This window comes from Sapajus apella, unplaced genomic scaffold (genome assembly GCF_009761245.1).
Source record: "Sapajus apella isolate SASKATOON/1434 unplaced genomic scaffold, GSC_monkey_1.0 scaffold12, whole genome shotgun sequence".
In the NCBI taxonomy this organism is placed as follows: Eukaryota; Metazoa; Chordata; class Mammalia; order Primates; family Cebidae; genus Sapajus; species Sapajus apella.
This window is the reverse complement of record NW_022436952.1, coordinates 2,062,177-2,089,171: the sequence shown is the minus strand read 5'-3', so window position 1 is coordinate 2,089,171 and position 26,995 is coordinate 2,062,177. Positions and strand designations below refer to the sequence as shown.

Sequence of the window (26,995 nt, the reverse complement as noted above, 5' to 3'; positions counted from 1 at the left end):
AGCCAGGCTACTCCTCATTAAGGTACAGTCTCCAGCCTGTACTTTGGCCACATAACAAAGCTTGGTCACAGACAGCAGCTATTTCACACACCTAAGCCCCAAGCAGCAGACAGGAATCACAGTCAATACGGTTGAGGGAACCTGCACTTTCTGGCATGTGTGGGAATTCCTTAGACTACAAGTCAGATCCCAGAACTGCCAGTGGGATCTTGACTTAGTCCTCAGTAATAAGTCCAAGCCCAGAAGGGATTAGAGAGCAGTGTGGCATGGACCTGTTGCTCAGGGTGGTTTATGTGTGTATGTCTGGAAGTGGGAAAGGGATGATTTTTCAATTCCAGACTCCTCATTTTGGGTCTTATTCTCCTGCCTATAGACACACGGACAGCAGTCCCAGAAGCAGTCCCTTTGAGGCGGCTTGGAAACCACTCACGTGCTCTGGGAAGACAGAGCTGAGTCTGGAGCAAGGGGGGAGGGGAGAGAAGATAATGAATGGGCATATCCACCCTGATCTGTGATCTGTAGCTAGGATTGAGCAAACCTCAGCTAAATTCTTCAGGGGCAGAAAGAGAGAGACACTCAGAGAACAACATAACTAGAGAACAGGGCTGGGAGACAGAAGGGGCAAAGCAAGAAAACAGCTCATTCCTACTAAGTGACCCAGACTTTTAACTCTGAGGTCCTGGTTGGTTTTCTGGCTTGAGGAAAGAGGGAAGTAAGGAGTTGTGGGAACGCAAATACACTTTTGTGCGTGTGGAACGGTCTCACCCAGACGACCCCCCCCCATAGGAAATCGAGATATTCCTCTAGGGCTGGATGGGACAACTGGTTTTGTGGGACAGGAGGAAGGAAAACGGCGACAGACAGCACTCCCCGTCACTTCTAAAAGACAAGAAGGACAGGTTCCTTCACACCTGGTAAAGATCCTTCGATTCTGGGAGCTGGGGGAGCGGAACTTAGGGTTCGTCTCTCCCACAACTGGAATGGACAGGCCAGAGAACAGTCATACGGGTTTCCTTAAGCCTCACGAAAGGCAGGTAAGCTAAAGAAAGAAGCTCCCCCGCTCCTTTGGCCCGACGCCTGGGGAACCCCTTAGGAGGGGGCTACGGGTCGGGGGAGGGGTCAGTATCCCCCTAAACGGGCTGGGTGGGGAGTAAGGGCTGCCCTGGAGATGCTTCAACGCAGGCGAGACACCAGGTCCGGGGACAGGCATACTCACGGCGGCTCCGGGACGGCGGCGTTACTTGGGGCCGGGGCTCGGACGGGCTCCGCTTCTTTCCCCCCCCCGGCGGTGTCCCAGGCTCCGGCCTCCACTTCCGCCTTTCAGCCGCTCCGGATCCGGATCTCCACCTCCGTCCCGCCCCTCAATACTCCCCAGGTGATTGACAGGGCGGAGAGACCAATGGAAGGCACTCTTGGCCGACCTACCCAGAGGCGCCGGTAGGAACGCGGGAGTGGCTGGAGGGCGCGCGCGAGAGGTGGCGGGACTTGTAGTTCGCAACGCTGGGAGGAGTCGGCGGCAGCCTGGAACTTGGGCTTAGGGTGGAGCCGGCTGACTGCGAGGCGGAGCCCGGCCGGGAATCTTTTTTTATTTTGAGGAGTCTCAGTCTGTCGCCCAGGCTGGAGTGCAGTGGCGCGATCTCGGCTCACTGCAACCTCTGCCTCCCGGGTTCAAGCGATTCTCCTGCCTCAGCCTCCCGAGTAGCTGGGATGAAAGCCATGCACCACCACGCTCGGCTAATTTTGTATTTTTGGTAGTGACGGGGTTTCACCATCTTGGCCAGGCTGGTCTTGAACTCCCGACTTCGGGTGATCCGCCCTCTTCGGCGTCCCAAAGTGCTGAGATTACAGGCCAGAGCCACCGCGCCCGGCCTATGGCCGGGAACTTTTTAAGGCCAAACCTGCCACCCGCGTCACCGCCGGTTCCGGATGCCCGAGGGAAGGCGGGTGGTGGAGAGGTGGAAGAAGGCTGAGGACTGTGTGTGCAGAATTGGGAAAGGAAAAACATGGTGCGAATGAACATGCACGCAAGGCTGCGTGGATCAGTCCTGTAAACTCGCTGATCTGGAGAAGCCCCTGTCTGCGCTTTCCGGCCAAGTCAGCTTGGGAAGCCCGATTGCTGGGGGCCTCTGTGATGGGGAAGGCGATGAAAGCGATGAAAGGCTGTAGGAAGGGTTCTCTGCAGGATGCTGGGTGAGATCAAAGGGAGAGCTTCTGCCACCACCCCCTACTTGGTGTGTGTGGGGGCCGGCGCAAAGACCATCTCCGCCTCTGCCTTCCCCTGCTCCCAGCCTTCCCCTGCCCCCATCCAGGGTCAGCTCTTCTCTCTGACGCGGAATATAGAGCTGGACAACCTCTGCCTCGGCCCTCTCCATCCGAAAATAAAGACTAGAACCACCCCCGCTCTGCACCTCCCCATATGGATCAGGACTATTTGCTTCTTCTGCTCCTCTGAATATAGATTGGGCCGGCTCCTGATTCCGCTCACCCTTACCTCTCAACACAGACTAGTACCTCCTCTTCCTTTGCATGTTACCCTCCAGGGACACTACTGAAAACCTGTGTGGAATCAAAGCTCACTGGAGACAGCTGTGGCCACTGTGCCTGTAGTACTGGCCAACACCAGGCATATCCTGGAGCCTCAGCTGGAGAATCGACCTCTCTGGGACAACCTGCCACAACACTGTGCCCACATCTAGTCCCATCTGGTCAGCAGGGCGTCTCTTTCTTACATCCATAACACACAATCCCCACTCCCGTGTCGGTGATCATGAGAGAGGTGAAAGGGAAGAGGGAAGAGGGCTTGTTGGAAGGACAGAGTGGATGGGGCAGAGTGGGATTCCTAGCAGGCTTTGGCTGGTGACAGGCTAGCTCTTCCCCCAGCCCCAGCCCCACTTCCATACCCAGCTCGGCAACAGTTCCTTACACAGGAAGGATGGGTAGTCCCCTGGGCCCTCCTTTCCAAGGCTGGGGGTGGGCCTGAGCCAGGACTGTCCTTCCCATAGATTGTGTGTTTATGTGGCTGTGACTGAGGCGCAGGGGAGAAGGGAATATAACAGGCCCATAGTGACTAATTAAGGTTTCTCCCTCATTTCTGGGGTCCCTGGTGGTGTGAATGTGGTGCCAAATAGATTGGCTGGTGCCTCCGCCCTTCCTAGAGATAGCAACGGGGCCCTGGGGTACAGCGGGGGTGAGGGGTGGTGGGAGTGGGGAGTGATTGCTGTGTTGCTCCTCCAAAGCCCTGGGACTCTCAGACTAACCCCCAGATACACCCAGAGCCAATAACTACAAAAATAAAGACTTTATTTTCTATCCAAAAGTGAGCCCAAGATGTTGGGTGGTGGAGGAGAGCTGGAGATCTGGGTAAGTTTTGGAGCCGTCCAGGCCCTGAGTGAGACCACGTTGTCATGGGGGAGAACAGGCTTGACAGAGGTCTGGGGGTCAGGGGAGGGATAGGTCGTGCTGTTGGGATTTTTGAGTTGCTAGCAGCAGCAGAGACCAGCTTGAGAGACAGCCTGCAGAGAGACAGAAACAGAGATGTTGCCAGACTAATGCCTAGGAGTAGAAGCAGACACTACTGGGCCCCAAAAGCACCTGTTAGGCACAGGGACCTGGGAACAGACTCTTAGGTAAGGAGGCGGGGGTTGCAACTCCACCCGTGGGCTCCACCCCAGACATTCCACATTGGGTGAGGCCCAGGAATCTACTTTTTATTTATTTATTTATTTTTGAGCCACTCTCCTGGCAGAATCTGCATTTTAATGGGATCTCAGGTAGTTCTGATGGACACTCAAGTTTTGGGAACTCAAATACCTATAGAGACCAGACAAAAGTTTCAAACAAGGGAAGCTAGCCGGGTGTTGGGAGATGATCATGAAACTCTTGACTGCAAGTGGTGACTGCAAAGCAGGGCGCAGAGCAGATCCCATTAAGGAGGACAGTGGCCACTTGGCCCCTGCTGATTTCAATTATTGCCAGATGGAATGTTGGCCCATGGTAGCCAGATGTCCTGGGTTTTTTGTTTGTTTTTTGGTTTTGAGGCAGGGTCTCACTCTATCACCCAGGCTGGAATGCAGTGGTGTGATCAATGCTCACTGCAGCCTCAACCTCCTGGGCTCAAGTGATCCTCCCACCTCAGCCTCCGGAGTAGTTGGGACCACAGACACACACTACACCTGGCTAATTTTTTATTTTTATAGAGATGGGGCATGGTGCGGGGGGGCGGGGTTTGCTATGTTGCCCAGGCTAGGTTCAAGTCATCCACCTCAGCTTCTGGAGTAGCTGGAACCACAGGCATGCACCACCACACCTGGCTAATTAAAAAAAAAAAAATTTTTTTTTCTCTCTCTCTTTCTCTTTTTTTTTTTTTAAAATAAAGATGGGGTTTCACCATCTTGGCCAGGGTGGTCTTGAACTCCTGACCTGTGATCCACCCACCTCGGCCTCCCAAAGTGCTGGGAGTGAGCCACCACGTCTGGCAAAAAAGTTTTTATTTTTTTTTAGATGAAGTTTTGCTCTTGTTGCCCAGGCTGAAGTGCAATGGCACAATCTCGACTCACCACAACCTCCACCTCCTGAGTTCAAGCGATTCTCCTGCCTAATCCTCCCAAGTAGCTGAGATTACAGCCATGTGCCACCATTCCCAGCTAATTTTGTATTTTCAGTATAGACGGGGTTTCTCTATGTTGGTCAGGCTGGTTTCGAACTCATGACCTCAGATGATCAGCCTGCCTTGGCCTCCCAAAGTGCTGGGATTACAGGCGTGAGCCACCACGCCCGGCCCAAAAAATATTTTTATGGAGACGGGGTCTCACTGTGTTGCCCAGGTGGCTCCCAAACTCATGGGCTCAAGCGATTCTCCCACCTCTCCCACCCAAAGTGTTGGCATTACAGGGATGAGCGACTGTGTCCAGTGCTACATTTTTTAGAGAAACTGGAATATCTGGATTCCTATATAAGCTCTCTTTTTTTTTTTCTTTTTTTGAGATGGATTCTTGCTCTGTCATCCAGGCTGGAGTACAGTGGTGTGATCTCTATCACCTCTGCCTCCTGGGTTCAAGTGATTCTCCTGTCTCAACCTTGAGAGCAGCTGGGACTAGAGGCTTGTGCCACCATGCCTGGCTAATTTTTTTTTTTTTTTTTTTTGAGATGGAGTTTTGCTCTTGTTGCCCAGGCTGGAGTGCAATGGAGTGATCTCAGCTCACCACAACCTCTGCCTCCCAGGTTCAAGCAATTCTCCTGCCTCAGCCTCCTGAGTAGCTGAGATTATAGGCATGTGCCACCACACCTGGCTAATTTTGTATTTTTAGTAGAGATGGGGTTTCCCCGTGTTGGTCAGGCTGGTCTCAAACTCCCAACCTCAGGTGAACCACCCGCCTTGGCCTCCCAAAGTGCTGGGATTATAGGCGAGAACCACAGCACTCAGCCAGTAACATCGTTCTTAAGGTCTTCAGCAGAGACCCAGGGGCTGAGACAGAAGACCCCACAATATCACTAAGCTATCTCCAGGCTAAATCCTGCAACCTGTCTCGCTATGATCCTGCCTGGTCTTGCCTTCATGTCCTAGGCTGGAGCTGGGTCCCTTGCCCGTCCCCTCTGCTCCCCATCTCTACCTGCCTCCAGGTCCTGGGGAGAAAGTAGGATCTCATCTGCCCAGTCCAATGGGCACTGCGGTTCATCTCATGCTTGCTGGGTTCCACAGCCCTCAGGTGGCTCCCCTCACAGAGGGGGTGGTTGGGGAAGGCTTAGAAAAGGGAATAGCATCAGAGGTAACCAGGCTTGGTTGAAAAGTCCAGAAATCCAGAGCCAACCAGGCCAGCTGGTGGCTGCTGACCCCAAGGCAGGAGGCCAAGGGGCCCAGGTCCTCCCAGAACGGTGAGCAGCAGTGCCCACCCCCGGCAGGCCTGGGCCCTGGGCCAGGGTCAGTGGAACGTGTCTGACCTGGACTGGAAACTGCGCCTCATGAGGCTTGGGGTTGGGGGTGAGGCCTCTGGCATTGGAGAGGGTCCCAGAGGGTGGGGCTCTGGGGGGTAGGGAGGCAATATGGAAGGTCTCGAGTCCAGCGGCGCAGTCCCTGTCTCCATGGTCCCCATACTGGCTGGGGGGTGAACTTCAGCAAGCGTAGTATCCTGGAGGCTGGGTGGTGATCTGGATGCACAAGGGGAGAGGCATGGTGGCCTCAGCTGCGGACAAGGAGAGGCTGGGGTCCACGCGGAGCCTGCTGCGTGGCCTGGGGGACCCAGCCTGGCCTGCAATAGGCCCATGATATGCCGCAGCTCCCGGCTAAGCTGAGACACCTCCTGATTGAGACGACAGATCTGTTGAAAACACATTGAGTTGTTTCACAGGTGCCACAGTAATAGCCAGGTGCACCCCCCGCTCCAGTTCACAAAGCTCTTTCACAGCCACTTTCTGCTCATGGCCACCCTGGGAAGAAAGCAGGACGAGGGTTCTTTTTGCCTACATGTAAAATGCCTCAGTCTCTTTCCACAAAGGATTTGGGGCAGCAGATATTACTATCCCCGCCCCCCCCCCAACACACACACATGCATGAGCTCTTCCAAGATGTCGAAAAATGCTCCAAGAGGCCATCCATCTGTGAAGGCACAGCCTTATTCTTAGCTGATTCCATCGCACAAGCTCAAGGGTCTCTATCAATGCTTTTCAAACTTCAGGGAGTATAGAATCAACAGAGAAACTTTTAAAAATGCACATTTCTGGGCCCCACCCCAGACATTTCAAATCCTGAGAGGCTCAGAAGTCTGCCCTTAATAGGTTGTCAGGTAGTTCTGATAGATACTTGTTTGTGAAACACTGGTCTAGAACTGAGGGAGGCCCCAGGCCTTGAGCAGACTGGCCCTCAAGCTTGCGCAACATGTGCCAGCCCCACCCAGGCCCCAGGGCATGAACCAGCTCAGGTGCCACCCCTCTGGGCTACCCGATGTTTATGAGAACACAGGGAGGGCCAGCTCCCAGGGGGCTGGGCCTGGTTGCTCTGTGGTGACAAGTCTGAAATCCATCCGGGAGGAGGCAGACGCAGAGGCTCAGCATATAGGATCTAGACTCTTCCTGAACACAATTCAGACATCTGTTTTTGTTTGTTTTTTGAGACAGAGTCTCGCTCTTCACCCAGGCTGGAGTGCAGTGGCGCAATCTCAGCTCACTGCAACCTCCGCCTCCCAGGTTCAAGCGATTCTCCTGCCTCAGCTTCCCAAGTGGCTGGGACTATAAGCATGTGCCACCACACCTGTCTAATTTTTTGTATTTTTAGTAGAGACAGGGTTTCACCATGTTAGCCAGGATGATCTTGATCTCCTGACCTTGTGATCCGCCTGCCTCAGCCTCCCAAAGTGCTAGGATTATAGGCACATCTGGATCCAGTTCCCCGAGGCTTGAAGGCCTCTCAGCCTCCCTGTCCTCTGCCCCCACACTTGCTTAGCACTCATTACCCATGGCTGGGGTAAGGACAAGGGAAAGGGGCCTGGGCAGGAGACACTCCCACAGTGTTAGAGGGAGAAGAAATCCTCTTATCAGGCTGGGAAACCTCAGCCAGTCGGGGAGGAAGGGAACCAACTAGTACTGAGTGCCTATGATTGGCCAGGGACTGGATCAGGCACACGTGCATTCTCATTTCATCCTCAAAACTCTGGGACGTACATACTACTATTTTCCCCATTTTAGATGAGGAAGTTTAAATTCAGAGTGGTTGTGAGACTTGCCCAAGGTCATCTAGCTAGCATGAATTTTTTTTTTTTTTTTTTTTTTTAGAGACAGTGTTTGGCCCTTGTTGCCCAGGCTGGAGTGCAATGGTGAGATCTTGGTTCACGGCAACCTCTGCCTCCCAGGTTCAAGCAATTTTCCTGCCTCAGCCTCCTGAGTAGCTGGGACTATAGGCATGCATGCACCACCACGCCTGGCTAATTTTGTATCTTTAGCAGAGACTGGGTTTCTCCATGTTGGTCAGGCTGGTCTCGAACTCCCAAACTCAGGTGATCCACCCGCCTCGGCCTCCCAAAGTGCTGGGATTACAGGCTTGAGCCACCGCGCCCGGCCTGCTCTTTTTTTTTTTTTTTTTTGAGAGGGAGTCTCATGCTGTTGCCTAGGCAGGAGTGCAGTGACACAACTTCAGCTCACTGCAGCCTCCACCTCCCAGGTTCAAGTGATTCTCCTGCCTCAGCCTCCCGAGTACCTAGGACTACAGCTGCCTAGCTGATATTTGTATTTTTGGTAGAGATGGGGTTTCCTTATGTTGGCCAGGCTGGTCCCAGACTCCTGACATCAAGTGAGCCACTGTGCTGGGCCTGAAATGCTCTTATATCAGGCACATCTCTGAGCAAGCCCCAACCTACCTCCTGGTTCAGCCGGCAAATCTTTTCCTTCACCTCCTCGGCCTCACTGGCCAATTCTGGGCTGGGCCTAGTTCCTGCAAGGTGAAGAGATGCAGGTGAGTTCATGGAGCATGAATACCTGAGCCTATGACTTGGGCTGGAACCGTCCTGTCTCTGGGAAGGCGGAGAGCAGGGGAGACAAAGCTCTAGGGTCTGTGAGATGGAAGGCTGAACTCCTTAGCCTGGTTTTGAGACCCCTGTAACTCCCCAGTCTCATCCCGCCCCCTCGCCCCATCTTGGTACGGAGTTTCTCTTTGGTGTCTGAACACAACATCTCTTTGGTTTTCATGCCTTTCAACAACTTCTCTATTTATTTATTTATTTTTGAGACAGAGTCTCGCTCTGTTGCCCAGGGTGGAGTGCAGTGGTATGCTCTCAGCTCACTGCAATCTCCACCTCTCGGGTTCAAGCAGTTCTCCTACCTGAGCCTCCCAAGTAGCTGGGACTACAGGCATGCACCACCACACCTGGCTAATTTTTGTATTTTTAGTAGAGATGGGTTTCACCATATTGGCCAGGCTGATCTCGCATTCCTGACCTCAAGTGATCCACCCTCCTTGGCCTCCAAAAGTGCTGGGACTACAGGCATGAGCCACCATGCCCAGCTCAATAACTGTTTTGCTACACCCTTCAAGATCCCACCCATCCTTTAAGAAGCAACCCCAGGCTGGGTGTGGTGGCTCATGCCTATAATCCCAGCACTTTGGGAGGCCAAGGCAGGCAGATCACGAGGTCTGGAGATTGAGACCATCCTGGCTAACATGGCAAAACTCCGTCTCTACTAAAAATATGAAAAATTAGCCAGGCATGGTGGCACAGCTACTTGGGAGGCTGAGGCAGGAGAATCGAACCCAGGAGGCAGAGGTTGCAGTGAGCCGACGTCGTGCCACTGCACTCCAGCCTAGGCGACAGAGTGAGACTTAGTCTCAAAGAAAAAAAAAAAAAAAAGCAAAAGCATCCCCTCCTCTCCTCTAAGAGGAAGTCCAGTGGGCACCTTCCTCTTCCACCACAGAGTCCTGTTCTTGTCTGTCATGGTATTTAGCATCTGGAATTGTTTATCTGTGTACAGAGGTGTCTCCCTGCTAGACTCATGCCAAGAGCGCAGGCTGGGTCTGTTTTATCTCTGTATTCCCAGAATGGCACCTGGCACATGGTAGGCCCCTACTACATGTGGGATGGATGGACGGGTGGACGTACAGGTGTATGGGCAGATGGATGATGGAGTTCAAGTCCATTGTTGGTCCTTACCTGTAGGGGGCGCCTGGGAGCGGGGCCTTGGCAGCTCAGGCCTCCTGCTGAACCGGAATGAAGGGGCCTCAGCTGTGCTGCCAGAGTCCTCAATGCCATCCACTATCCTGGGGACAGGGCAGTGCTCATCAGCACCGTGGGGTGAGGGTAAGGGCCAGAGCAGAGCAGGCAGAGGGGGACTGGGGAGCAGTGCCGGGGGTGGAGCAAGAGCAGTGGTCAAAGTGGGTTGGGGTTGCAAGCTGTGGTTAGAAGGGTGCAGCGGGCACATGGGTGGAGACGGGATGAAGCACTGTTTGGAACGCCGGGGATAGAGCCCAGAGAAGGTTCTGGAAGCCAGTGAGGGTTTGGGGATGGCAGGGGAGGCTGGCGTCTCACCGGGGACTGAGGTCCGGAGGTCCAAAGGTTCCCAGTGGGGGAATGAGAAGCTGAGGGGGCTTCCAGGCAGCAGAGCACCTGGGGGGGCCGTGAGGGGAGGGGCTGTGGCCCTGGCCAGCCAGGGCAGGGGACGGGGATGGCGATAAGGAAGGAGAGGAGACAAGGGCCGAGAATGGGGGCAGCTCCTCGCCCAAAAGGCTGACCAGGGAGCCCCGAGGCCGCGCTGGGCTGAGGTTGGGCAGCAGGAGGGGCCGTCGGGGCCTGGGACCACCCCCAGGCTCCACGCCACTCTCGGCCTCCGTGATAGATGGCAGCGTCTTGTCTGAGGAGGAGCCGAGGCTTTCTGAGCGGGGCTGCGGGCAGAGGGGGCAGCTGATGTTTCGGGACAGTGAACAACGGACCCCTTCATTAAGTAAGAGCCTTCACCAGCGGGTGCAGTTCCCCATCCACAGAAAGGGGGTCGCTGCTCCCCATCTCACTCTCTCCCCGGGGCAATTCAACCCCACCTAGGAAGTGGGTGTTACCTGGGAGAGGCGAGGGGATCGCGAAAAGCGGCTGAGGCCCTGTGAGGACAGAGGAGAGTTCAAGCCCACTCCCGCCTCCCCACGGCCCTAGCGCAGCACGCCCCCCCAACCCCCTCAACCCCCCGCCCCGCTGTCCCATTCAACAGTGTTACAGGGTTAAGAACGTGGAGTCTCCCAGGGAACTGAGTCAGAAACTACAACTCTAACTCAAACAAGAGTTAGAGTTGTAGAGCCATCCCTTGGGGGTCAGCCTTCAACTGGGAGAAGGGAGACCAGGAGTCAGCTCCGCTGCTAAGTTCCTGTGGGCCTTGGGCAACCCATTTCTGCTCGCTGGGCCTCAGTATCCCAGTCTGTATCTCAGTCTGTAAAATGCAGTTGTACTAGAGCTTGGGCACTACCAAACACTGCACAGCAAAGTGAGACTGAAAAGCAGCAAAAGACCAAGGCCCAAGGGGTAATGTACAGGCCTGGCCCAGAGCCCAAAATAAAGTGGGCTCAGGAGACATTTGGTGAGAGAAGAGGAAGCCCCAGGGGATGATGCCCGGTCCAGAGGGGCTTGAAAGAGAAGCACATGAAGGGGTTGTTTCCAAAGGGAGGTTCCTGGCCAGGCATGGTGGCTCACACCTGTAATCCCAGAACTTTGGGAGGCCGAGGCAGGTGGATCACTTGAGGTCAGGAGTTCAAGATCAGCCTGGCCAACATGGAGAAACCCCATCTCTACTAAAAATACAGAAATTATCCAGGCATGGTGGTGTCTGCCTGTAATCCCAGCTACTCAAGAGTCTGAGGCAGGAGAATTGTTTAAACTCGAGAGGCAGAGGTTGCAGTGAGCCGAGATCACGCCACTGCACACCAGCCTGGGCAACAGAGTGAGACTCTGTTTCAAAAAAAAAAAAAAAAGGGGGAGGTTCCTTTGAAGGAGTCTGGAGTGAGGCTGAGGGGTGGCCAGCAGGAGGTGGGGCAGTAGGTAGAGTTGGAAGTAGATGGCAATGAGAGATGGCCAGGGGACTGGGTGATGGCCAATGTAGAGTCAGCGGGGTTGGAAGGTATGAAGCAGGTAAGGGGCAATGGAGGAGGGTGCCTGGGCTTCTGGCATGGTGTTTTTAGGGTGGAGGGAGGTACACAAGACTCTCAGGCTGGGAAGTCTGCTTTGGAGGAGGGGACTCTGGAAGGGTGGCGGCCATCAGGGGTATACATACACTGGTGTCAGAGCCCTGGCGCAGGTTGAAGGTGAGATCCCGGGGCAGGCCAGCCCGGAAGGCAGCCCCGTACTCAGGATAGAGCCTCAGGACCTCAGCCAGTCCTTGGCTGCTCAGCTGCTGCAGGCCGCAGTAGGTCAGAGCTTTCACGTCAGCGCTGGTCTTCAGCACGAAGCTTGGGTCTGCTCCCGACCCAGGCTCCCGCCCCGGCTCAGGGATATCTGCTCCAATCAGGTCCCCCTTCCCTGTGGATGAGGGATGGGGACAGTCAGCCGGGGCAGTGGGAACAAAAGGATATCAGCTGGAGGTGGTCAGTGGATTTAAGGAGTGGTCAGTGCGTTTGAAGGTTGGGCCAGTCAGTGGGATTGGTGGAAATGATCGACAGAGTTAGGAAAAGGTCAGCGGAGAATGACTGGTGAGGTTGGGAGACAGTCAGTGGGCGTGCGTAGGGCTAGAGGAATGGTCAATGGAATTGGATGATAACAATCAACCGTGGCTGGAGGGGTCAGGTCAGGCAGAGGGTAAAGGTGAATGGAGTTTAAGGTCACTGGGGAAAGGTCAATGGAGCTGGGAAGTGGAGCAATGGGAAAGGAGCAGCTGAGCTGGGGGACAATCACCGGGGAGGGTTGACGTGTTGAGGGATAGCCAAGGGATTAGGGGAGAATCAGAGGGGAATTGTCAAAAGGGGATGGTCGTAGGGAGAAGGGACCAAGAGAGTACTCCTCAGCAGGAACTGTAGGTAACCACGAGGGGTATCCCATTCCCTAGAATCCTGGCCATTCCCAAGTCCTCAAGGGGAGGTGGGGGCAGGCGGTACTGGGGTAGGTAGTGGGGGCTGATGGGGTCCTCACCCAGGATGGCCAGCACCATGTTGTCTCGGAGCACCTCAAGTGAGCCAGAGCAGACATAATAGTGTGCCTGCAGGGCATCCCCACGGCGCAAGAGGTACTCGCCCGGAGCACAGAACGAGGTCTTGATGTGCAGCGATAGGGCCCGCAGGCAGCCCCTGCTTGCAGCTCCGAACAGCGGCAGCTGCAGGATCTCCCGATTCAGGTGCATAGCAATGTCAGCTCTCAGCTCGTCTGGGAAGTCACGCAGTAACTGCATAAGGGGCATAGGTCATTCTGGCCATCCCCCTGCAGCTACTACTTGAGTCTACAAATGTGTTCAGCTGTCTTCAAAGAGAGAATTCCGCTAGCCCTTGCCTTGAGGTCACCCATTCCAGACCTTCAGGACAACCTCTGTGTCTAACCTCAATTTTGCTTGCTGTGTGAACCTCACAACCCAATTCCAGGGGCAGAGACCAGGTCGTCTCCCATCAGTTCCCTGCCTATGGCTGCCTGCTGGTCACTCAACACCATCATTCAAGAGCCATCCCTTGGGGGTCAGCCTTTAGAGTCAGGAGACCAGGAGTCAGCTCCGCTCCTAAGTCCCTGTGGACCTTGGGCAACCCATTTCTGCTCGCTGGGCCTCAGTATCCCAGTCTGTATCTCAGCCTGTAAGATGCAGAGTTGTACTAGATATTGGGTGCTACCAAAGACCTCTTTTTTTTTGAGATGGAGTTTTTTGCTCTTGTTGCCCAGGCTGGAGTGCAATGGTGCGATCTCAGCTCACTGCACTCTCCACCTCCCAGGTTCAAGCAATTCTCCTGCTTCAGCCTCCAAAGTAGCTGGGATTACAGGCACCTGCCACCATGCCCAGCTAATTTTGTATTTTTAGTAGAGACGGGGTTTCACCATGTTGGCGAGGATGGTCTCAAACTCCCAACCTCACGTGACCTGCCCGCCTCAGCCTCCCAAAGTGCTGGGATTATAGGCATGAGCCACCATGCCCGGCTGAGGCCTGATTCCCATGTACCTACTAGACAACCTTCCTCTGGGCCTCCTCCAGGCACCATATCCTCCTCTTAAGCTGACCTGAGACTCTCACCTTTATCCAGAAGCCCTATCTTCCTCCTGTTATGCCTCTATCCCCACCCTTGTCCTAAGCCAGAAACCTGGGAGTCACTGTGAGCTTCTCTTCTGCGACCAGCGGATCCCATCCTCAGAGATATCTCACCGATCCCTTCCCTCCCAGATCCCCATGCTACTCCCCAGCCTAAACATTATGCAGGATAAAATCTAAATTTCAGGCCATACCTGGGCTGGGCATCATGCCCTCCTGCCCTGCCTTCTCCCTCCGCAGCACAGGCACGCCCACTCCCGCAGGCTTACCAAACCGCTTTCCGTTCCCTAACGCACTCACTCTGCTCTTTTTTTTTTTTTTTTTTTTTTTTTTTAGATGGAGTTTCACTCTTGTCACCCAGGCTGGAAAGATCTCGGTTCACTGCAACCTCTGCCTCCTTGGTTCAAGCAATTCGCCTGCCTCAGCCTTCTGAGTAGCTGGGATTACAGGCGCACATCACCATGCCCAGCTAATTTTTTGTATTTTTAGTAGAAATGGGGTTTTACCGTGTTAGCCAGGCTGGTCTTGAACTTCCAACCTCAGGTGATCTGCCTGCCTCAGCCTCCCAAAGTGCTGGGGTTACAGGCGTGAGCCACTGTGCCAGGCCCCCACTCTGCTCTGTTGTAGCATCACTTCTGGACTTGTGTCCCTATGGCCCTTTCTACCTGGGATGGCCTTCCTATAGCAGGCTGATTTCCTTCTTGTCCTTTGCGATGTCCCTTCTGCTATGCCACCTTCCTTGACTCCTCTCGCTCAGGCACAATGAGGACCAGACGGCACCAGCATCCCTCCTTTACAGCTCCATTCACTGCCGCACTCCCTGTTCATCTGTCTCCCTCTGTCACCATTCCGGGTCTCCCTGAGGGCCAGGCCAGGGCTGAGTGTCATCATCTCTGAGCTCCCAGTGTCTAGCATCGAGGCTGGCCCAAAGCAGGCACTCAGGAAATGTTGGCAGAAGGGAGGGTGTGGTCAGCTGGGCCCTGAGCTCTTTCACTCCCATATTCAAGTGCAAAGAAACAAGAATCTGTATTTTGCCTGAGTGTGTGACCTTGTGAACATTTCACCCCCTGGGCCCTGTTTGCCTCTATTTTATTTTATTTTGAGACAAAGTCTAGCTCTGTAATCCAGACTGGAGTGCAGTGGTCCAATCTTGGCTCACCCCAGCCTCTGCCTCCCTGGTTCAAGTGATACTCAGCTTCCTGAGTAGCTGGTATTATAGGCGTGCACCACCACAGCAAGCTGATTTTCATATTTTTAGCAGAGACAGGGTTTCATCATGTTCCCTAGGCTGGTCTTGAACTCCTGACCTCAAGTGATCCACCCGCCCCGGCCTCCCAAAGTGCTGGGATTACAGGCCTGAACCACCACACCTGGCCTGTCTCCATTTTAAGCCAGAGAGGCAGCGACCCCTTCCCCACCCCACTGCAGGGCCACTCAGCGGGCGAGGGCAAGATGGGAGCCCCTGCGCACTACCTCGTTGGCGTCGATGCCGCTGTTGACGGCCCACGTGGTCTGGAAGTACTCGAGCATGCGCTGCTTGAGTGGCCTCGGCAGGCGGTGCACACGGATGAAGTCTTTGAGGTCTTTCATGCGGCTGTGGTAGAGTGAGCGGCGCGAGTACATGCGCTGGATGATGGCTGTCACATTCCCGAACACCACGGCATGCATCAGGGCTGCAGCGGCAGCAGCAGGGCGGTCAGGGGTGGCCACCCCTCTGGCCACCTCGCCAGCTCCCAAACCCACCCTGTCCTCGACCAAGAGCCAGAGGGCTCCTGCGTGCCTACTGGGTGCCAGGCACTAGACTAGGGGTGGGGAATAGGGAGTGGTCCAGAGATGGGTGACACCCCCTGCTCCTCTCAGGCCTCCCCACCATTAGGTCATAAACCTGGGTTTCCCATCCCCTTTGCAAGAGGCCACGCCTGTCTGTGGCATCCCCAGGGCCAGCACATAGTGAGCACTCAGGAAACGTCTAGGAATGAATGTACGACTGGACTTGGGGAGACGCCTCAGGCGGATGCCTTGCCCTCTCTGGACCTCAAGTGTCCCCATGCACACTGGGCTTCGCAGGGCCCCCCTGAGGCATGGCAGGTCTGGCCTCACCGCCTATGAGCATAGTGCAGATGGAGAAGATCTTCTCGGCATCGGTGTTGGCGCACACGTTGCCAAAGCCCACGCTGGTGAGGCTGCTTAGAGTGAAGTACAGTGCCGCGATGTAGGCGCTGCGCCTCGATGGGCCGCCCACTGAGCCATTGACGTAGGGCACCTCCAGACGCTTGCCCAGCTCATGCAACCAGCCTGTGGGGTGGATGGATGCAGGAAGCCCTGGCTGTGCCGGTGGTGGAGGACCAGGTTTCCCTGAGCCGCCTGCACTTGACCTTGGGCAAGTATTTATGCACGGGTTGGCACAGGAAATGTGAGGAGTGGCCTGAGCCGAGGCCCCCGCATGGTGCACTGGTTACAGCTGCAGTCCGAGGCCGCCAACTCACTACACTGCTGACTGTTCAAAGGCTCCTGAAACTTTCTCATAGTTTATTATGCCCCTGCTGTATACAAAGTGTTGGGGAATTGACTCAGCTAAACACTCTCCCTGCCCTGGTGAAACCTATAGCCTGGAGGGGAAAGAGACATGACATAAATCATTACAGGTGGGAGGTGAGTTCCCAGAAGAAGAGTATTGTATAGGGTATGTTAGGAATCCTAACAGGTTAGGGAGAGCCAACCCATTGGCATTTGGGGGCTTGGGTACATGGTGTCTGGAAGGCATGCTCCTTAGGACAGGACATTTTGGTTGAGACAAATGGAACCAATGGACCATTGGTTCGTAATGAGGCAAGGAACAGTGAAGCCATCTAGGTGGAGAGGGAAGACAAACAAGGGAGGATTCCAGAGAGGAAAATGACATGGTCAGGCTCAGCGTGAGAAAGCAGTTATGTCCCGGGTCCAGGGGAGAGGCTGCTATGGCTGCAGCGCAGGGAGCATGGGAGAACAGGAAGGTAGGTGGGGACAGGGGGCACAGGGCCACCCAGGGCATGCACTAAGTATGGACTTCATTTGGAGGGGAGTGGGAAGCCACTAACGGAATCCCAGCAGGAGTGTGGCAGGTCAGCGTTGAATCTTGGAACACCCATTTGGCTATGGTGAGGAGGGTGGTTGTGGGGAGGATGAGAAGGGGGTTATGAGATCAGTAAGGGGCTATGGCACAGGACTGGGTGAGAAAGGGAGGTGGAGTGGACTGGGAAGGGGCAGAGAGGATGGAGAGAAAAGGCCAGATTCAAGGGGCACTTGAGAGGTGGGACTGATGTGGTGGGCTAGGTGTGGGGCGGAGGAGAGGGAGGTGTCAGGGACCATGCCCAGGATCTGACTGGCCTTTCAGGCCCTTGGCATCGCCCTGAAAGGCCAGTCAGATCCTGACCCATGTCTCCTGGCCCATGGCCATGAACCCTAGAGAAGGAGGGATTAATGGGGGCAGAGATGCCAAACTCTTCCTGGGACTTTTCACGTGCTGCTCCTTCTGCCTGAAACACATCCCTCCACCCTCAGTGTTTCCTACATTGTACTTTGATCACTATCACTGGTTTTGCTCCCCTGTTAGGCTGTGAGTTCCTCCCCACCTGCTGCCCAAAACAGAGCCCTGGTCTGCAAATCCATATTCCCATGCTTGATCCAGAAAGAGCTCGACGCATGTTTGTTGGGTGAATGGAGGAATGTGTGGTGAGGGATATGGGCACTGGTGGAGGCATCCACTTGGGAATGGGACAGGTGGACAGGTGGTCTGTGAAAGTCTGGGGTCGGTGGCTCACCAATGTCCCAGAGCAGCGGGTCATTGGCCTCCATCTCCCGGCGCCCGATGACATACCAGATGCAGGCCATCCAGTGGGCAAGGAGCGCAAAGACCGACATGAGCAGCGTGAGCACCACCGCGCTGCACTGAGAGTACCGCTCCAGCTTCTGCAGCAGCCGTAGCAGGCGCAGCAGCCGCACCGTCTTCAGCAGGTGCACCAGCGAGGTCTGCGGGAGGGTGGCGGGGGAGGCTGTCAGCAGGCACACCTCCTCGGAGCCCTCAGAGTCCCCTCCCAGGGACTTCCCACCAGACACCCTGGAGCCAGGGGAGGCTACCACAGGAAAGACATCCCTGCTGTCCTGAGAAAGTGGCCAGGGAACACAGCAGGAAAGGAATAATAACAATAAAACAGTGGCTAACAGTTAGTAAGTACTTTCTTTTTTCTTTATTATATTTTTGGAGACGAAGTCTTGCTCCGTCGCCCAGGCTAGAGTGCAGTGGTGCGATCTCAGCTCCCTGCACTTCTGCCTCCTGGGTTCAAGCAATTCTCCTGCCTCAGCCTCCCAAGTAGTTGGGATTACAGGCATGTGCCACCACGCCTGGCTAATTTTTGTATTTTTTTTAGTAGAGACAGGGTTTCACCATCTTGGTCAGGCTGGTCTCAAACTCCTGACCTCGTGATCCACCTGCTTCGGTCTCCCAAAGTGCTGGGATTACAGGTGTGAGGCACCTCACCCTGCCAGTAAGTACTTTCTATGTGCTTAGCCAGGCACTGTGCTAAACATTTGTAAACCTTATTTAAACACACACACACACACACACACACACATACACACACACACACACACACACACACACACACACACACACATTTATACCTTTAGTTCAATTATCATCATTCCCAATTTGCAAATGAATGAACTAAGGTTCAGAGAGGCTAATGACTTGTTCAGGGTCACAGACCAAGGACATGGTATAGAGCTGGGACTCAGGGTGGGCATCTGGGCTAACTGACATCACAGTCCACCTGGTGCTCTATAGCCACGAAGCACTGGGAGATGGTGGAGGAGCCAGCCTGGTCAGAGTCAAGGGATAGACAATCGTCTCCACAGAGCCCCGGTAGCAATGACAGCAATTGTGATGGGGACCACCCTTCGAGATATGGAGAAGCATAGTGGAGGGGGGACAGGCAAGGACTTGAGGGCTGGGGGAGGTTTCGGGACACTTCCTTTTGTGGATGGACTGCAGATGAGAGTCAAGCGGAAGAGCTGAGGGGGTGGGAGAGCAGGGACTGAGGGAGTCTGGGCTGTGCTAGGGGTTGATGGAGCTAATGGTACCTAGTAAGTATCCCGTATTCACTAATATTACTCCCAGTACCATCTGCATTGTGGCTATCAGTATTGATCCACCCTTCAATCTTGGAGCTGGGGAGGGCTTATCTTCTGAGTGGGGGCAGTGTGGCAGCTAGGACTGGAGGCTCTAGGGCCGTGCCTGGGGAACTTGGTATGAAACCCCCTCACTGCCCCTTCCTGGGCCCCATAGAGCATTCCCCACAGCCCTGGCCCTACACTGCTCCTGGACCACCTCGTGTAATTTCTCTAATTTTAGGTGAAGGAACTGGAAAGGAGGTGGCTCTGAGTCCTCCACATGGACCCTTGCCAGGGTTTAATGCCTGCCCCAGGTCCCAGAGCTCCTGACTGCAAGCTTGAGCCCTTCAGGGCTCACTCAGACAGCTGCCCTTGGGCCCCCCTCTCCTGGGGATGTTCCTCTTATTCTCCTTGGACTAGAATATCCAGGCCTGGATCCTTCAAGTCTGCCTCTGCCAGTGCCTACTCATTTTCTGTCTCTGCCCTTCCTGTCTGTGGCCCCCGGTGGCGTTCCTGATCTCACCAGATCATCCACTCGGAGGCCTTGGTTACCTGGGAAGCAGGGTGGTGTGTTGGAAGGAATGCTAGGATGGAAGTTTAGAGACCTGGTTCAAATCTCCTGCCTGCCCCTGCTAGCTATGTGACCTTTAGCAAGTCACTGAACCTCTCTGAGCCCTGTACCTACCTCTGAAAAAGGATAAGGATCTGCCCTGAAGGGGTCTTGTGGGGCTCCCACGTGATGATGTGTGTGAAAGAACGTAGTGACCTGTAATGTGCTCCCAAAGGTCCCTGGGAGGAGGGGCAGGGGGCTCTCTGCAGTCTCCCACTCCCCAGCTGATGATGCCTGATGGGCATAGAGGAGTGGGCACACTCCTGGGGAGGAGTGGGGAGGTCAGCTCAGAATGGTCAGAGCCTCGAGGCAGATGTACACACATGCACGTGTATGGGAACGCACACACACGTGTGCACAGCCAGGAGAGGAGGCCCACAGCCCGTTGGCGGCTAGTTAAATTCAGCTACGTGTAGGTGGTTTCCTGCTATAGCTGAGTGCAGGGAGAGAGCACACAAGGAAACTGCTCCCCATTTCCCCACCCCACACCCAAGGGGGCCTGGGGACACGGGGTAGCACTGCCCCACCCTGGACTTGAGAAGACCTACTCTCTGCTGGCTGGGGCCACGGATGACTACTTGGGACACCTCCAGGGTATCCCCAGGGATCTGTGAGAACCCAGGTCCTGGCATTCTCTGCCTCTGAATCCACCCCACAGCCTCTACCTTCTTGTCTAGGGTTACTATCCTCCCCAAAATGCTCGCTGTCCTCATCTCCTGCCAGCTAAATCCTACTCACCCTTGAAGGTCTAGTTGTACTCCTGCCGTCTCCCTTGGGAAGCCTTCCCAGACCCCTCCAGCCTCTGCCTAACAAGGGCACTTTTGCTTCCCAGTTGCTGGCCAGACTTCAGATCATTTTTACACACACTCATGTTCCAGCCTGGAACTCCAAGGTCAGCCCAGCCCCTCTGCAGCATACCAGGGGCCCATCTTTCACTCCGTTCACCTCTGCTGTCCCTGATGCTCTGCAGCAGTCCTGCCCCCTCACCAGTTTAGCTGTTTAGAGGCTGAGTCCTTCTTCCCTTTCCCCACGGTGGCCATGCCCCACACAGTGCTTTGCAGACAGCTAAATGCTCATCAGTTGTTTGTTAAATAAAAATGTGGAAGGTACCACTCATTTGGCATCAGACCAATGCCGCCTTGGTAGCCATAGTTAGCTTTTCATGTGTCTCAGCTTCCCTCAAAGATTGTGAGCTGAGCTCCCCAGGAGCACAGAACCTCTGGGATCCTCCCAGTGCCCAGCAGAGGACTATGCCCAGAACAGGTGCCTGATAAGTATCTGCAGATGGAGTGATGGGAAGGGGCATATCTGGATTTGGGGTCAGACCCTTCCTAGAAGATGCTGTGCTGAGGTTGGGACGTTAGGCTGGATGGTGGGATGGAGGTCGCTCACCACGGTGATGTTGAAGATGTAAAGCAGGTCAAAGGGCAGAGCAGCAATGAGGTCGATGAAGAACCAGGTGGCCAGGTAGTGGAGACCAATGGAACGAGGAGCAGAGATCACCTGGCCGGACTGGGACACATAGGTGGTGCGGAAATTCAGGATGATATCTGGGGGTGCAAGAGGCTATTACTGAGGGGCCTTGGCCAAGGGACCAAGAAACAGAGAAAGCTGGGAACAAGCTTTGGAGATCCAGATGGGAGGAGGAGGCGGCAGGCATGGAGAGATAGACTGGGCTTCTGGCTGGTCCTTGGGGAGGACAGGTCATAAGGCTGAAGGCTGCAGGGGGCAGGACACATGGGCCACTGGGACTTAAAGATGCAGAAAGTGGGGGTGTCTGAATGCCTGGGTCATGCAGGCCCCAGGAGGGAGTAAGGCTTGACCAAGTGGATTCCCTCAGCCAACCCGCCAGGGTGGGTGAGGCAGAGGGTCTGACCCAGGATGAAGAGCATCTCCACGGCGATGTCGCTGACAAGGGTGTGTCGCGAAGTGATGGGGGTGTCGTCATCACCCGAGAAACAGACGTTGTAGGGGACGGTGACCGCAACGTAGAAGGTGGCAAGGAGGATAAGGCCGTCCCAGATAGCCTTGGGGACGCTGTAGTGGAGGAGGAGGCAGCGAGACCCCCCCACGGAGGCCACCTTGTACTCGGGCACTGATGGCTTTGGTTCAAACACGTTCTAAGGGGAGAGGGGTGGTGGTTGGGGACACTTGAGGGAAAGAGGAGCCAAGATGGGGGGTAGGAAAGGCAGGGCATGGGGAAAGGGGGCAGGTGGGCACTGCAAGGGCACTTTTGACCATGAAAGGAGATAGAAGGCCAGGAGAGGGGCGCAGAGGCTGATACCTGACATTTTTTCCTCCTGCCAATGTACTTCCCAGGCCCCCTCCCTTTTTTTTTTTTGAGACAGAGTCTTGCTCTTGGCCCAAACTGGAGTGAAGGGGCACAATCTCGGCTCACTGCAACCTCTGCCTCCTGGGTTCAAGCAATTCTCCTGCCTCAGTCTCCCGAGTAATTGGGACTACAGGTACATGCCACCACGCCTAATTTTTGGGTTTTTAGTAGAGATGGGGTTTTGCCGTGTTGGCTAGGTGATCCACCCACCTCAGCCTCCCAAAGTGCTGGGATTACAGGTATGAGCCACTTTGCCCTGACCCAGGACCCTGTTTGAACCGATCGTGTCTTGTCATGGGCACTTATAAGGCTTGACACTCACCCCACTTGATTTAAAATTTTTAAAATTTAGAAACAAGGTCTCACTCTGTTGCCCAGGCTGGAGTGCAGTGACACCATCATAACTCACTGCAGCCTTGCACCCCTGGGCTCAAGCTATCCTCCTGCCTCAGCCCCCAGAGTAGCTGGGACCACCGGCATGCACCACCATACTCAGATAATTTTTAATTTTTTTTTAGAGAAGGGGTCTCACTATGTTGCCCAGGCTGGTCTAGAACTCCTGGCCTCAATCGATTCTCCTGCTTTGGCCCCCTAGAGTGCTGGGGTTACGGGCATGAGCCACTGTGCCTGGCCCTACACTCATCCTACTTGAGAAGGAGACTATTACAAATCCGGCACACGCCCCAGCTTGAGGGGTCACTAACTTCTCCCTGAAGTTCCTCTTGGGTTCTGGGGGCCCAGTGGGGGATGGGCATGTCCCAACAGGGAGAAGAGACTGGCATAGCCCACCCCATTCCCTGTATCCCTAACAGAGGGTTGGAGACTCAATCCCCTGGCTTGGTCGGGATTCTAGGAGGTGCTATACAGGTCCAGAGGCCAGGCCTGCAGTGAGAGATTTCTCCCAAGAACTGTAGCAGCTTGCAATTTCACCACCAACGGCATAACCCTATGATCTTCGGGCAGGTGAGGTAATTGCTGCTAGAGCCCCACCCTTGTGACATCATTGAAGCAGAATAATGTCAATCAATCACCTAAGGGAGTGAGGCAGATGGGGATGGAAGGAGGTGGGGGGAGGATATAGGATGGAGCAGAGAATAGTACATGGGAAATGGGTGGGCAGAGGAGCAGGCCAAGAAGGGACACCAGACAGGCAGGGAAGCGGGGAGACAGTGGCAGGCAGGGGTGCTTCAAAATCAAGTCTGGAGGACTTGGGAGATGTTGGGTTGGCGGTGGGACTCACGTTATTGGACTTCATGCCTCCCTGGCCCCGGCGGCTGAAGTGGCCAGTCAGTCGGTGTAGGACAGTACGGCTCTGTCTTCTGGCAGACCGAAATTTTGAGCTGGCTCCCCTTCTACCAAGGGAGATTTCTGTTGGAAAGGAAGGTACAGAGATACGTTGGGGCACATCCCACGTGGCTGGGTAGGCGAGGGCTTCTGACCATTCACACTGCCCGTCCAGACTTGCCGTTACCATGATTGCTGTCCCCGCGGCCTCCTCGGGGACCAAGTCCTGGGCTTCCACTCTGAGTGATATCCTTGAAGGAAAAGAGGAACAGCACAACCTCCCCCATTTCATTCTTGATGGGCATCATGTCCAGGAGGCACCAAAAGGCTGAGCCTGTAGGCATGGAGAGAGGGAGGAGCATGGGCAGCCCATGACATGGCTTTATCCTCATCCTCCTAGACATAGGTAAAGAGCTTGGCAAAGCAAGAGCCAAAAGGAACGTCAGAGATTCTGTCAGCCGACTCCATCTTTCAGATGGGGGAACCCAGGCCCAGAGAGGGTCAGGGATGCACTCGGACACAGTCAGCTTGTGGCAGTGTGGGGAGGAGCACTCAGACTCCCTCTGGGTAAGGCCAGGGGTCTAGGCAGGGCTGCAGGGTGGGGTGGGCTCCCTCACCATCCTTGCGGTAGAAGCAGATTTCAGCACGGTGCTCCTGCTGGCCCTCCAGGGCTTTCTGCAGACGCTGCAGGGCCGGCTCACTGGTCTCTGGGCCATAGAGGAAACGGCAGCTGCAGGTCTTCTGCATGACCTCTGTGCGACCGTAGCCTGTGAGCTCGCAGAAGCCGTCGGAGCAGTAGACAATGGGAAAGCCCCGTGGGCCCTGTGCGTTGGCCAGCAAGAAGTTACTGTCTGTGGGAAGAAGAGGTCAAGGTCAAGTCAAGGCTGGGAGGCGAGCTGGCTTCCAGGTGGGCAGCACCTCCTCTAAGATGGGGTTAGAGATCACAGAAGCTTCCCAGGTTTCCATGTTGCTCCTGACCCCACTTTGGGATATTCTGAATTGAGAATAGGAGAGGATAGAGCAAAGAGATAAGGACTGAGAAACTTAAGCAGGGTCTAACAGGGAGTTGCAGTAGGACCCCAAGAGGTCATGCCGTCCGTCCCCCTGCCTTCCAACTGGTGTCACTGTAGAAGGCAGCATAGCCTGGTGAGTAAGAGCCTGGGTTCCTGCAACCCTCCACTGCCACTTATTGTGTGACCTGGGGCAAATTGATGACCTCTTCTGTGCCTGAACTTTCCTTATTTGGTAAGTAGGGCATAATAGGCCTTCCTCACATGGTTGTTGTGAGACTTACTTGAGTTTACTTGGGGAGAACAAGTCCTAGCACATGGTAAGTGCTACTTTGAGAAGGTGAAATTGTTCCCCCACACTCACTTGGCTTTCTTCCTATTACGGAGTAAGCAGGGCAGATTCTGGTGACATCACATCCATTTTATTGATACGAAACCAAAAGGCAGAGATTATCCAAACTCACAGATCTCCTTAGTGTGGGGGCAGACAGTGATAAGTGGTATCCTTCCCCGCCTTCCAGGAAAGGTCCACTTTTTAGCATTCTTATAGCTGCTTTCAGGAGGTCTGCCCCAGTGCTCGAAGTCTAACAGGAGAGGGCATTGAGTGTATAGCTGCAGCACCCCCAGCAACAGAACCAGAGCTGTCTCCCTCCAGTTCCAATGGATGGGAGGCCAGGGGGGCTCCTGTGGGCCACCCAGGGACAGAGACTCAGCTAAGAGATGGGGCCTGTGACACAACCAGTCCTGGTGCTCTTGGAGGGATGACTATCTGAGGGCAGAGCGGCTGATGGGGACACTGAAGGTGCCTGGGAGGCACTGGGCTCTGGGCGCAGCCTCCTTCTTCCATCCCAGGGCCTGTTGCCCCGGTGATCGGCGCTATGGAAACAAGGCGGGGGGGCGGGGAGCGGGTAGGGCCCCGCGGCTCAGTTTCCGCCCTCGGGTACCGCTCCCCCACCCTTCAATCCTGGTCAGGGCTCCCGAGGGAATGGCGGGGTTGGGGGAGGTGAGGGCAGGGAATCTCTGGGCTCCAGAGTGGGAAGAGGGAATGGCGGGAGAAGAGGCGGGGAAGGAGTATGCAGCTGTCCAAGGTGCTGAACCTGAAACCCAAGCTGGGGTGGGCGAGCTAGGAGTTCCCACCGTCGCACAGACCGTTCCCCTCCTCCTGTCTCACCCACCTCAGACACGGACGCCCCACGATTTGGGGGCACACGAACTCAATCCAAGCTAGGTCCTGCTGAAGTCTGATCTTTTCTCCCTTTTTTCTGGGGGTAGTGGGAGCTGGAGTCTGGGAGTAGGCCCCAGAACGCCCGGCCACTCTGAACCACTTCTGTGTCTTGGATACCCTCATACACGCCCCCAGCACAGCTCAGCCCAACAGCGGGCGGCTCCCAAGGCCCCTCCTCCGCTCTGCCGCACAAAGAGCCTCTTCTGCCTCGAGTCACACCCCCCAACCTTGTCCCCCCTGCTCTTGGCCCTTTCACCTCCTCCCCTCGCAGGGCACTCCCAACCCTGTTCCTGCACCGCGGCTTTGGGAGTTCCTAGACCCTCAACTCCATTCTCTCCTCTTGCCTCGGGTCTCACCACGTCCAGGAGACCCGAGACAGTCCCGAGGAGACTTTGTCCCCAGCTAGAAGCCCCAGTCCCGACCTCCGTCCCACTCACGCGTTCCGTCAAAACGGGTGGCGATGGTGTCCAGGAAGGTGTTTTGTGGGGCCAGCAACCCCTTCATGACCGGCATGGCCCCGTGGCGTGGGTTCGAGGCGCGGCGCTGGGGGGCTTTCAGCGCGGCCGGGCCGGAGGGGGCGCGCTGCTGGAGGGGCCGGGGCGCCCCATGCGCCCGCCTGCCTCCTCCCCTCCCTCTTGCTGCGCTGCCGCCGCCGCCGCCGCCTCTGCTCCGAACCCAGTACCTCTCCGCTCAGCGCCGATTCAGTCCCTCCCAACTCCCCAAGGGCCAGGTTCTTCCCCTTGGACTCGGCCCGCACCGCCACGTGGCCCCGCACGGGGAGGGGCCGCTAGCAACACCCGCACCCCTCCGGGCAGCCCTCCTCCCAGAGGGGAGCGGCCCACGCGTGTCTCTCCGGGAGAGAATGTGGGACACGCCCACCGGGAGGGGAGGCCTGAAATGACGGGTGGGGCTTGACTGATAGACACGCCCTCTTATCGGGTGGCCACGCCCCCACACGTGGTTCCCGGGCTACTCCTTGTGGCTCCACCTCGCGGGTTTTCCCGCTCACCGTCCACGCTGGGCTGGTGTCTGGTTCACAGTGCCGCCTGCTGGAGTTGAGATATTTCGCAGCACCCCAGCCCAGTTGCTCCAGTGTGAGACAGCAAGGCTAGTTTGCTGGTAGAGAATAGACGATGGGAAGGATTGAAACCCCAACTCCTAGAAAGCACTACTAACTCTTGCCTCCTGCCTCAGTTTTCCCAAGACACCCTGGCAAACTCTGCCTACTGCGCACACAGCATGGTGGAATGAAAAGAGTTTTGGAGGCCGGGGACAGTGGCTTACGCCTATAATCCCAGCACTTTGGGAGGCTGAGGCGGGAGGATCATCTGAGTGCGGGAGTTCGGGACCAGCCTGACCAACATGGAAAAAAAATCTCACCTCTACTAAAAATACAAAAAAATTTAGCTGGGCACGGTGGCGCGTGCCTGTAATCCCAGGTACTTGGGAGGCTGAGGCAGGAGAATCGCTTGAACACAGGAGGTGGAGGTTGTGGTGAGCCAAGATCGCGCCATTGCACTCTAGCCTGAGCAACAAGAGCAAAACTCCGTCTTAGAAAAAAAAAAAAAAGAAAGAAAGAAAAGAAAAGAGCTTTGGAGTCCACCAGGTAGAGTCCCAGCTCTAGACACTAATCGAGTGATAGCGTCTCCAAGTCCCACTTTCCTCATCTGCAAAATGGAGCTGATAATTCTTACCTGATGCAGTTACCATGA

General features: G+C 55.3%; 2 protein-coding genes across 4 annotated transcripts in view; both read right to left on the bottom strand.

Annotated features, from left to right (window-relative positions):
• The window catches only part of RAB5C (RAB5C, member RAS oncogene family), a 37,133-nt gene extending 35,768 nt beyond the window's left edge, over positions 1–1,365 (bottom strand). Inside the window, exon 1 of the mRNA XM_032279638.1 lies at positions 1,217–1,365. The gene's annotated coding sequence lies outside the window, so the exon portion shown is untranslated. The remainder of the gene's footprint in view (positions 1–1,216) is intronic.
• Positions 1,366–2,992: 1,627 nt separating this feature from the next.
• On the bottom strand, positions 2,993–26,139 carry KCNH4 (potassium voltage-gated channel subfamily H member 4). 3 transcript variants are annotated; one of them, XM_032279635.1, is made up of 17 exons: positions 25,721–26,139; positions 23,666–23,899; positions 23,236–23,382; positions 23,005–23,132; positions 21,309–21,552; positions 20,825–20,982; positions 17,475–17,682; positions 15,775–15,969; positions 15,148–15,347; positions 12,582–12,831; positions 11,731–11,975; positions 10,532–10,570; positions 10,008–10,360; positions 9,633–9,739; positions 8,346–8,419; positions 5,610–6,314; positions 2,993–3,512 (listed from the first exon to the last, which is right to left on the bottom strand). In XM_032279635.1, the coding sequence occupies exons 1-16, from the start codon at positions 25,794–25,796 to the stop codon at positions 5,919–5,921; spliced, it is 3,054 nt and encodes a 1,017-aa protein (XP_032135526.1). In that variant the 5' UTR covers positions 25,797–26,139; the 3' UTR covers positions 2,993–3,512; positions 5,610–5,918. The 3 variants fall into 3 exon arrangements, with proteins under 3 accessions (XP_032135526.1, XP_032135528.1, XP_032135527.1); XM_032279637.1 differs by having other exon boundaries at positions 23,666–23,895; positions 25,721–25,793; XM_032279636.1 differs by lacking the exon at positions 10,532–10,570.
• Positions 26,140–26,995: the final 856 nt, after the last annotated feature.